The sequence below is a fragment of the Megascapheus bottae genome, chromosome 16 (genome assembly GCF_031878675.1).
Source record: "Megascapheus bottae isolate mThoBot1 chromosome 16, mThoBot2.hap1, whole genome shotgun sequence".
Taxonomy (NCBI): domain Eukaryota; kingdom Metazoa; phylum Chordata; class Mammalia; order Rodentia; family Geomyidae; genus Megascapheus; species Megascapheus bottae.
The window spans coordinates 38,481,226-38,492,744 of NC_143524.1; the positions used below are offsets into that span (position 1 = coordinate 38,481,226).

The following is an 11,519-nucleotide window of genomic DNA, read 5'->3' on the forward strand; positions in this document are numbered from 1 at the left end:
AGTGGAACTGTGGTTCAACTGGGAAAGCACTAGCCTTGAGCAAAAGAGCTCAGGGGCAGTCCAGGTCCCCAAGTTCAAGCTCAGTACCAGAACAAAAGAAGACAAAAAAAAAAAGAAGCAAAAAGACTGAAGTGGTACAGTGGAAGCCTAAAAAGTGAGGGAATGGGGCTGGGAGTATATAGGCTAGTGGTAGAGTGCTTGCCTAGCATGCATCAAGACCCAGGTTCAATTCCTTGGTACCACATACACAGAAAAAGCCAGAAGTAGTGGTGTGGCTCAGGTAATAGGACTCTAGCCTTGAGAAAGTTCAAGGACAGTGCTCAGGCCCTGAGTACAAGTCCCAGGACAGGCACAAAAAAAAAAGTGAGGGGGGGGGGAAGTGAGGGAAAATTGAAAGTAGGGTATGGCTGGATATATGGTATGTGTTGAAAAGGAAGTAAGACACTATCTGAAAAACCATATAAAAGTACTAAAAGGTGTGGAGCTCTCAGTGGTAGTGTGACTTATCAAGATGAGTACCTTCCCCCAAAGCAAGGGAAATTCTAAAATTGTATACAAAAGGTGTAATTATAAAATCTTAAAGTTAGGAAAAACTTTCAAAGTATTAATTGATCTCTAACAACTTTCTGGCATTACTGAAGTTCCTTTCAGGGCAGTGGTAATTCACACCTATAATCTTAGCTAGCTAGCTATTCAGGAAGTGGAGATCTGAGGTTCACATCCATCCCAATCAGACAAACCCAACACTCTTGTCACCAATGAACCAGTAAAATGCTAGAGGTGGAGATGTGGCCCAAGTTGTAGAGTGTCAGCCTTGATTAGAAAAAGGTAGGAGAGATCCAGTCCCTGAGTTCAAGATCTAGCACTGGCACCAAAAATAAAAATAAAAATAATAATAATAAAAAACTCCCTAAGTTAAAAAGTGCTCTTGCTGGGAGTTGATAGCTCACACCTGTAATCCTACCTACTCAGGAGACTGAGATTAGAGGATGGCAGTTCAAAGTGAGCCCAGGAATGAAAGTCTATGAGACTTGTGTGTGTCAGTTGTGGGCCTTGAAGCTTTTCAGCTCAAGGCTACTGCCTTAACCTTGAATCACAGCCCCACTTCCCTTTTTCTAGTCGTTAATTGGAGTAAGAGACTCACATTCTTTGGTGCCCAAGCTGGCTTTGAACCGAGATCCTCAGATCTCAGCCTCCTGAGTAGTTAGGATTACAAACGTGAGCCACCACTCTAAGCTTGGGAGAATCTTTCCTCCAATTAGCCATCAGAATATAGTCATAATGGGCTGGGAGTATGGCCTAGTGGTTAAAGTGCTTGCCTAGCATGCATGAAGACCCGGGTTCAATTCCTCGGTACCACATACATAGAAAAAAAGCGAGAAATGGTGCTGAGGCTCAAGGGCTAGAGCTCTAGCCTTGAGAAAGTCCAAGGACAGTGCTCAGGCTCTGAGCTCAAGCCCACGACTGGCAAAAAAAAAAAAAGAATATAGTCATAAGCAAAAGAGCTCAGAGACAACACCTAGGCACTGAGTTCAAGCCCTACAACCAAAGCAAAAACAAAACTTTGTTATAGAAATGTTAAAAAAAAGTAAAATATTGTTAACGTGAATCTTAAAAATAAATAAATAACTCTTAAAGCCTGGTGGGGTGTAAGCCTAGCTACTCAAGAGTCTGAGATCTGAGGATCAAGGTTCTGAGACAGTGACCAGGCCCAGGGGTAGGGTGATAGCCTTGAGCTGAAGAGCCCAGGCTGAGTTCAAGCCTCCTGGCCCACCAAAAAAAAAAAAAAAAACACAACTCTTTAAATTTGGGTGATTATGGTACTTGGTAAACACTAACATGGACCTTAGGACAGACTACAACAGATCTATTATGACAAAAAGTATTACTCTTACTTTGGATGCTAGTACTAATTACAGACCCAGTAATCACAGCAAGCTCTTGATTCTAGCATTCGTAGCAGAGAACTGTAGCAAGACATTAATTAAGGTATATACATATAAAACTTCTAATACTCAAGATTAAAAGCTACTAGCCATAACATAAAAGTACCTTCTAAACAACCATGTAGCAAGGCACCAATATGGGTACATGCCTATGATCTCAGGAGGCTGAGATCTGATGATCAAGGTGTAGTACCACAGAAGCCCTAAGTAGAGCTGTGGTTCAAGTGGTAGAGTGCGAGACTGAGCAGAGAAGCTCAAGATTAGAACTCAAACCCTGAACTCAAGATCCAGAACATACCACCACAGGACCACAGGACCACACATCCATATACACAAACCAAAGCAAAACCAAAACAAACAACTATGCTACCTCTCCTTTCCTCAAATAAAGACTGATCATTTCTGGTTGTGAATGTGGGCTAGTGGTGGAGTGCTTGACTAGCATGCATGAAGCCCTGGGTTTGATTCCTCAGTAACGTGTACAAAGAAAAAGCCATAAGTGGTGGTGTTGCTTAAGTGGAAGACCAGCAGCACTGAGCAAAAAAAAAAAAGTGCATCCTAAATCCATCTCATTAAAATTTTTTCAACAGTCCCATGTCTACTCCCCACCTTCTTTACCTCTTTAGCTCTTATAGAAACTTTTATTAATTGCAAGGTAGTAGACTAAGTGTGTGGTTCAAGCAGCTATGGGTCTAAACCATAGGTATAGGAAGTATAAAATAAAACCAAAACTGTGAGATACTGTATAGAAAAATGATTTTGGAAGCTGAGTGTAGTGGGTCACGCCTATAAATCCTATCTACTCAGGAGGCCGAGATCTGAAGATCAAGGTTCAAAGCCAGCCCAGATATTAAAGTCCGTGAGACTTTCATCTCCACGTAACCACTAGAAAACCAGAAGTGCTGCTGTGGCTCAAGGGGTAGGGTGGTAGCCTTGTGCTGAAGAGTTCAGGGACAACGTCCAAGCCCAGGGATATAGTGGTAGCCTTGAGCTGAAGAGCTCAGGGACAGCACCCAGGCCAAGTTCAAGCTCCATGAACCACACACACACAAAAAAGATTTTGGGGGGGGGGCGGGGGGGGGGGGGCAGTCATCGGTACTGAACTCAGCCTTGACTCTGTCCTTTGAACTCTTTTGCTCAAGGCTTACACACTATCACGATGAACCATAGATCAACTTCCAGTTGTTTTGTTTTTTTATTATTTTATTTTTTGTCCAGTTCCAGACTCAGTCCAAAAATATACATCCAATAGAAATCTAAACCCTTTCCAGGGTGACTCTGAGTCTAAGAATTTGAACAAACAATCTTTTAGTCTAAGTCTCATTTACATGCAAAAATACCTTATTTGGGGCTAGGAGTTTGGTCTAGCGGTAGAGTGCTTGCCTAGTATGTACAAAGACCTGAGTTCGATTCCTTGGTACCACATACATAAGGCTAGCCCAGCTCGGTGGCTCATACCTGTCTGTAATCCTAGCTACTCAGGAGGATGAGATTTGAGGATCAAGGTTCAAAGCCAGCCCAGGCACAAAAGGACCTGAGACTCTTATCTCCAATTAACCTCTAGAAAATGGGAAGTAGGGCTTGGCTCAAGGGGGGGGAGGTAGCCTTGAGCTGAAGAGCTCAGGGACAGAGCTCAGTCTGAGTTCAAGCCTCATGACCCATGAAAGAAAGAAAGAGAGAGAGAGGAAGGAAAGAAGGGATGGAGGGAGGGAGGGAGAGAAAGAAGCTGGAAGTGATCCTGTGGCTCAAGTGGTAGAGCTCTTGCCTTGAGAAAGCTCAAGGACAGTGCTCAGGCCCGAGTTCAAGGCCCAGGACAGGCGCAAAAAAAAAAATTATTTTGAAATAATTTTACATTCCTCTGACCTGTATGTAGGTGGTCTTCTTGAGGGCAAGGATCTTAGATCAGCATAGTACATCTGAATTACTCAATTAGTACTATCCCCACTATTTCTATTTATTCAATAAAAATAAAGCTTACCTACCAGCTAAAGATAACCTAAGTAGCTTTAAAGTGAGGCTTCTTTTGAAATGTTAAGATATTGAAGAAAATTACCAAAATAAACTGCATCCGTTAATAAAGACGGCAAAGCAACTCACTGAACACTGTTGAATATCAGGAAGGAGTGGAGATGGAGAAAGTAAGAGTAAGCTCAAAGGTCAATCTGACTAAAATAATGTCCACATGTGAAATAATGTCCACTTTAAAAAAGTGGATGAAGCCAGGCAGAGCGACTCAAGCTTATAATCCTAGTTACTCAGGAGGCTGAGATCTGAGGATCAAGGTTCAAAGTCAGCCAGGGCACAAAAGGACCTCTTATCTCCAATTAACCACAAGAAAATGAGAAGCAGGGCTTGACTCAAGGGGCTTGACTCAAAGGTAGGGCGGTAGCCTTGAGCTGAAGAGCTCAGGCAGCGCCCCAGTCCCAGAGGTAGGGCAGTAGCCTTGAGATGAAGAGTCCAGGCCAAGTTCCCAGGGCCCAGGCCCATGCCCAGTGCCCAGGCCAAACTCAAGCCCATGACCCACCAAAAAAAAAAAGTGGATGCGGGTAGAAACAGAAGGGAGGAAACTAGGAGAAAGCAAAGAAGTGACACTGTCCAGTAAAGCATTACCTGGCATATGAAATGGTAAATTCTTTGTAAAACTTTATAACACAATTATATATTTTAATGAATGACAAGAATGTATATAATATGCCTGAAACAGGTGACGCATGCCTATAATTCTAGCTATTCAGGAGTCTGAAATCTGAGGATCCCAATTCAATACCAGCACAAGCAGACAAACCCAAGAGACTGTTATCTCCAATTTATCTGCAAAAAAAACTGGAAGTAGAGGTGTGCATCAAGTGATGGAACATCAGTCTAGAGGGGCAAGGGGAGGAATGTAAAACAGGTATGTACAGATATCTAGGGTATGTACATGTGTGAAAAATGAAACCGTGAAGTCAGATATCTAGGGTATGTACATGTGTGAAAAATGAAACCATGCAGTCTGTTGAAATTAGTTTTAGAAGGTAGTAATAAATGAAGGATGTAATGAATGAAGGAATGTAATGAATGGGGGAAAAGAAGGGAGAGGGTGATCCAGGTCCACTGTGTACACATCTAGACATGTCATAGTGACATATCCTCGTAATTCACTTAATGAATTTTTTAAAGTGAGGGAAACATGGGGCTTCCACTGAAGGTTTTTTGTTTTTTCATGTACATTAGCTTTTTCTGTTGGTGGCTAACTTTTAATGCTAGCTATTCAGGACACTGGAAGATCACAGTTGGAAACCAGACAGGATGCCAGGCCAAAAGACTCAATTATCTTGTTAATCACCAAAAAGCAGAAGTGGAACTGTGGCTCAAATGGTAGAGTGCTAGCTTTGAGCATGAAAAGTTCAGAGAACACCCAGTTCCTGACTTCATGCCCCAGAATAGGTACACACACAAACAGAAACACAAAAGAAAAAAGTACAGTAAACTCCACTAAAACTGATAGACTTAGTAGTATACTAAAACAGTATATAGTAACTTACAGAAGTCCTTTTAGAAACCTTTGAAATACTTTTTATGAATAAACCCAAAAAGTTTAGAAACAAAGAATGTTGACAGAAATGGTACAATTCTGTTTCCCTTGGTGCTCCCCCAAGATACAGGGCAAACAAAAAACCCTCAGCAGCAGGGCAGTATCAGAAATGATCTAGAGTGGCATGTTTCTAGTCACTCAGGTTTACATTATCTGTTTGACTATCTCAGCAACCCTGAGTTCTAATTTTATGAATGGGTAAAATTCAGGATCAAGAGATTATGAGACTTGCCCAAGGTCACTCAAGTAATCAGTGGTACACCACCCTAGAAGGGTGCACCTCCCCTAACCCATTCCACATCACCCCACCTCCCAATTGTGGCATTATGACAGGAGAGCACATACCAGACTACCATGTGTAACTCGCACTACCCCTGCCCTACCAAAGAGGCGCAGGCCTTCATCTAAAAGCTGTCCCTAGCACCTCGCCAGAGAGGGAAGTTGTCCCCGAGACAGGCCACGGATCTGCTCAGAGAAGGGACAAGGCTGACAGGTACAGGCTCCAGTGGACCGTCAGCAGTCCCAGCAGGTCCCTCCAGACCCGGCGGCGACGAGGCTGGTCACGGAAACATCTGAAAAACCTCCCAGTGAGTTTCGCCGCCTCCCGAACGAGCGAGGGACGAACTGGGAGTGAGCCAGAGGGCGGCCCGCCACCCGAGCCGGCCATGTGTCCAGCCGGTCACGCCCGCCTCGCCCGACCGTCTCCCCATGCCTAGACCGCAGCCAGAGGCCCTGCTTGGGATCCGACGCAAAGGAAGCCTTGGCACGGCCACCGCACCAGACTGGGGCGCTCTAGCGAGGCACTACCGCCAGCGCTCAGCCCCACCCGTCCAGCTGGGCCACCCGACGACCTGACCAGCTCCCCCAGCCAGGCCCGCAGGGGTCGGCCTTACAGTCTGCCCGCTCGCCGTCGGCGCTAGCCGGGCGTCCTTACTTCATTGAGCTGGCGCTCCGCGGCCTCACGCAGAGCCGGGTCCATAGTGCCCCGCAGGGCCTCGATAATGGTGTTGGGGTCCATCGCGGCGCGGACTCGGTCAAACCTGAGGGCACGAGTGCTACTAAGCCAGGAATAGCGCCACTCACTGCGCACATGGACTCGCCGCGCTCCGCAGCGGCAACCGGCGCGAAAGGAAAGAGAAGCGCCAAGGCCCCGGATAGAACCTCCTCGCCTCAGCGTGGAGGCGGGAGATGCTGCGGCCACTTCCTGTCGGCGCGCGCGCGGAGCATCCTGGGAGTTGTAGTCTGCGGACGCAGCCCACCCTCACATGGCTGGCTCCTTACATTCCAATCTTCTTAGTCAAAGAGGACAAAACATCTTCAGGGCGGAAATTAGAGCAGTTACAAAGATTTAATGTAATCTTTCTAGAGAATCTGATAGGATGTGAGCTAAAAATTATTTGTAGTAGCTGTATAATTGAAGGAAATATTTAGGAAAGTAAAACAGGCGCTGTTTGTGTCAGGGGAGTTACTAGTGGGAGTTAGGAGGCCTCATGAAAGTGAGGTAGTTTTAGTTGCACATGTGAAAACAGAATCATGGGACTGTGAGTTTGTCCTAGTGGTAGAGTGCTTGCCTAGCATGAACGAAGACCCGGGTTCGATTCCTCGGTACCACATATATAAAAGCCGGAAGTAGTGCTGTGGCTCCAGTGGCAGAGCACTAGCCTTGAGGAAAGCCCAAGGGCTCAGGCCCTGAGTTCAAGCCCCAGGACTTGAAGGAAAAAAAAGAAAGAAAGAAAGAAAGAAAGAAAGAAAGAAAGAAAGAAAGAAAGAAAGAAAGAAAGAAAATAGAATCATGATATACGTTTATTTGTTTATTTGTTTATTTGAAATAGGAAAGGGAAGAGGGGAAAACAAGATGATTGGGAGGGAAATGGGGACAAAAATACAAGGGGTGTCAATAGGTGAGAAGTGATGTACCCTCTTGTGTGGCGAAGGTAACTATGACTCTTCTATACATTACAATAATAAAAAAAAAAGAAGAAGAAAATAGAATCATGGGGGCTGGCAATGTGGTTTTGTGGTAGAGTGCTTGGCAGCATGCATAAAGCCTTCAGTACCCCATATAAGTAGAAAAAGCCAGATGTGGCGCTGTATGGTAGAGTGCTATCCTTAATCCAAAGAGGCACAGGGACCCTGAATTCAAGGGGATCAAAGTCCAAAGCCAGCCCAGGCACAAAAGGACCTGAGACTCCAATTAACCTCTAGAAAATGGGATGTGGGGCTTGGCTCAAGGGTAGGGCAGTAGCCTTGAGCTGAAGAGCTCAGAGACAATGCCCAGGCCCAGGAGTAGGGCAGTAGCCTTGATCTGAAGCGCTCAGGAACAGTGCCCACGTGGAGTTCAAGCCCCATGACCCACAAAAAAAAAAAAAAAATTAGAGGAGAAAGAAGCTGAGCCAGGCACAGGCACAGGTGGCTCAAGCCTGTAATCTTAGCTACAAGTAAAGCCAACCAGGGCAAGAAAGTCTCTGTGACTCCTATCTCCAATTAAGCACCAAAAAAGCCAGAAGTAGAGCTGTGACTTGAATGATAGAGTGACAGTACTTAGAACAGCACCCAGGGCCAGAGTTCAAGCCCAAGGACCAGTACACACACACACACACACACACACACACACACACACACACACACAAATCAAATATAAGGCTGGTAGTATGGCTCAACAGTAGAATTCCTGCCTCAGAAGCACTTGACCCTAAGTTCAAAACTCTACTAAAACAAAAAGCTGGGGTTGTAGATCAGTAACAAAGTGATGCTCATCATGCACAATACCCTGAGTTCTACCCCAACACTCCATAACAACAACAACAATATAGCATAGTGGTTATATTCCCTTTATTCACACTCCTCTCCCAAAGTGGAAATGCAAGAGCAGTGGATGAATGGTTAGATAAACTGTAGTACACCCACAGCATGGAACATTACTCAACAATAAACATGGGCAAACTACTGATACAACAAACCACCTACATCAATGCAATATGCTGAGCAAGAAAAGCTAACCCTGGAATACTACATACTGTTTTATTTCATTCAATAATCTTTTTGTGTGTTTTTCCTACTGCAATTTGAACTCAGAACCTTCAATTTTCTAGGCAAGTAGTCCGCAACAGAGTCAATTTTCTAACCCATATTTCTCTAGTTAAAGAAATGAAGAAACCTTCTGGGTGCCAGTGGTTCTAAGGATCAAAGCTCAAAGCCAGTCCAGGCAGGAAATTTTTTTTCCCAGTTCTGGGCTTGGGACTCAGGGCCTGAGCATTGTCCTTGGGCTTTCTCAAGGTTAGAGCTCTAGTACTTGAGCCTCAGCACCACTTCTGGCTTTTTTCTATGTATGTGGTACCAAGGAGTAGAACCTGGGTCTTGGTGCATGCTAGGCAAGCATTTTACCACTAGGCCAAACTCCCGGCCCCATCAGGCAGGAAAATCTTTGAGACTCTTATTGTTAATTAAACAGCAAAAGGCTAGAAGTAGAGATGTAGCTCAAGTGGTAGAGTGCCAGCTTTCAGCCAAATAGCTATTCAGGAGTTTGAGGCTGTGAGTTCAAGCCCCAGTACTGGCGCAAATAAAATACAAGCTAGGCATGGTGGTTCATTCCTGTAATCCTAGCTACTCGGGAGACTGAGATCTGAGGATCAAGGTTCAAAGCCAGCCTGTGCACAAAAGGACCTGAGACTATTATCTCCAATAACTTCTAGAAAATGGGAAGTGGGGCTTGGCTCAAGGGTGAGGTGACATCTTCAGCTGAAAAGCTTAGGGACAATGCCCAGGCCCAGGGGTAGGACAATAGACTTGAGCTGGAGAGCTCAGGGACAGAGCCCAGGCAGAGTTCAAGCCCCATGACTCACAAAAAATAAAATAAAATACAACTAAAGCAAAAAAGGCTGGGATGGGCCGGGAGTTTGATCTAGTAGTAGAGTGCTTGCCTGGTATGTATGAAACCGGGGTTTGATTCCTCAGTATCACACACATAGAAAAAAGCCAGAAGTGATGCTGAGGCTTAAGTGTTAGATCTCTAGCCTTGAGAAAGTCCAATGACAGTGCTCAAGCCCAAGACTGGCAAAAAAAAAAAAAAAGGTTGGGATATGGCTCAAGTGGAGAACTCCTGCCTAGCAAATGTGAAGCTTTGAGTTCAAATCCATAACTAAAAAATTGGTATCAGGGCCAGGAGTTTGGCCTAGTGGTTAAAGTGCTTGCCTAGCATGCACGAAGACCTGGGTTCGATTCCTTGGTACCACATACATAGAAAAAAGCCAGAAGTGGTGCTGAGGCTCAAGTGGTAGAGCTCTAACCTTGAGAAAATCCAAGGACAGTGCTCAGGCCCTGAGCTCAAGCCCAGGACTGGCCAAAAAAAAAAAAAAATTGGTATCATTGTCATTACATGAATGAGAGCATTACTACCGTATTTTAGAAAGGCTATTCTAGTAATATGAGGGTTAAGATAGAAGGAAAGGGGCTAAGTGCAGGTAAAAGTGGGTGAGGAATTGAGTGAGCTGAATGATCACCGAGGAATTTAGGTGAGAAATAAGTCTTACATATATAAAAATGGCTAGGGGCCAGGAGTTTGGCCTAGTGGTTAAAGTGCTTGCCTAGCATGCATGAAGACCCGGGTTCGATTCCTCGGTACCACATACATAGAAAAAAAAAAAGCCGGAAGTGGTGCTGAGGCTCAAGTGGTAGAGCTCTAGCCTTGAGAAAGTCCAAGGACAGTGCTCAGGCCCTGAGCTCAAGCCCAGGACTGGAAAAAATAAATAAATAAAATAAAATAAAAATGGCTAGGGAGCAGTATTTCAGTAAACTTCATAGGTCTTTTCTTTACTTCTAACTAAGAGCTAGTACATGGGGCCAGAAGTATGGGGCTTAATGGTAGAGTGATTTACCTAGAATGCATGAAACCCTATGTTTGATTCCTTGATACCATATACACAGAAAAAGCCAGATATGGTCTAGGAAGGTGCCTTAGTGGTAGAGTGCTTGCCTAGCATGCATGAAGCCCTGGGTTCAATTCCCCAGTACCACATACACAGAAAAAGGCAGAGGTGGTTCTGTGGCTCAAGCGATAGAAGGCTAGCCTTCCGGGGCCAGGAGTTTGGCCTAGTGGTTAAAGTGCTTGCCTAGCATGCATGAAGACCCGGGTTCAATTCCTCGGTACCACATACATAGAAAAAAGCCAGAAGTGGTGCTGAGGCTCAAGTGGTAAAGCTCTGGCCTTGAGAAAAATCCAAGGACAGTGCTCAGGCCCTGAGCTCAAGCCCAGGACTGGCAAAAAAAAAAAAAAAAGAAGGCTAGCCTTCCTGAGCAAAAGAAGCTCAGGAACAGTGCCCAGGGACAGTTCAAGCCTCAGGATTGGCAAAACAAACAAAACCCTAGTTCAGGTCCTTTTGGCTATTTGACTAACCTGAGAAGTCTACAACCACCTTCATGCTGATACAACTTGACAACATCTCATATCAGACCTGCAAATTACCTCTCATTTCCTGCACCAAGGCTTCTGTAAGATGTATCTGGGATTCCTATTACCTCCTATTTGATATTTACACAGGTGTAGCAGAGGTGTAGAAATGTCCAAGCCTTTTTAATTGAACCTTGGGTGGCAATCTTTGACTAATGGGAATAGGAATAAGCATATAAACATGTTTCTATCTCATTAGATAGACAGTCTTGGGTTGTGGTTCAAATTACTCCTCTAAGAGTGTCACAGGTTCTGGCACCTAACTATTTAGAATAGTGATAAAACTGCAGGGTCTCCCTTTGTACTGTCTTTGCCCACCCTTTGTCATCCTCACAATATCCTTCATGTCTGCTCTCCAGAACCACACTCAAATATATAAATCTTTGTGTCAGTGTCTGCTCTCAGAGAAGCTCAGAGTAAGAATGTTGTTTCATCAAATTAAATTGCATTTTAACTACTTTTTTTCCACCAGTCCTGGGGCTTGAACTCAGGGCATGGGTTTTTCTCTTTGAGTTTTCTCAAGGCTAGTGCTCTACCACTTGAGCCACAACAC

The 11,519-nt window shown here is 44.7% G+C and overlaps 1 protein-coding gene across 2 annotated transcripts in view; it reads right to left on the reverse strand.

Annotated features, from left to right (window-relative positions):
* Ipo7 (importin 7) overlaps window positions 1-6,680 on the reverse strand; it is a 52,016-nt gene extending 45,336 nt beyond the window's left edge. The window contains exon 1 of one of the 2 annotated variants that reach the window (XM_090348173.1): window positions 6,455-6,680. In XM_090348173.1, coding sequence (XP_090204299.1) covers window positions 6,455-6,538 — 84 coding nt within the window. In that variant the 5' untranslated portion in view covers window positions 6,539-6,680. The remainder of the gene's footprint in view (window positions 1-6,454) is intronic. The other variant, XM_090348174.1, reaches the window with a different exon arrangement.
* Window positions 6,681-11,519: the final 4,839 nt, after the last annotated feature.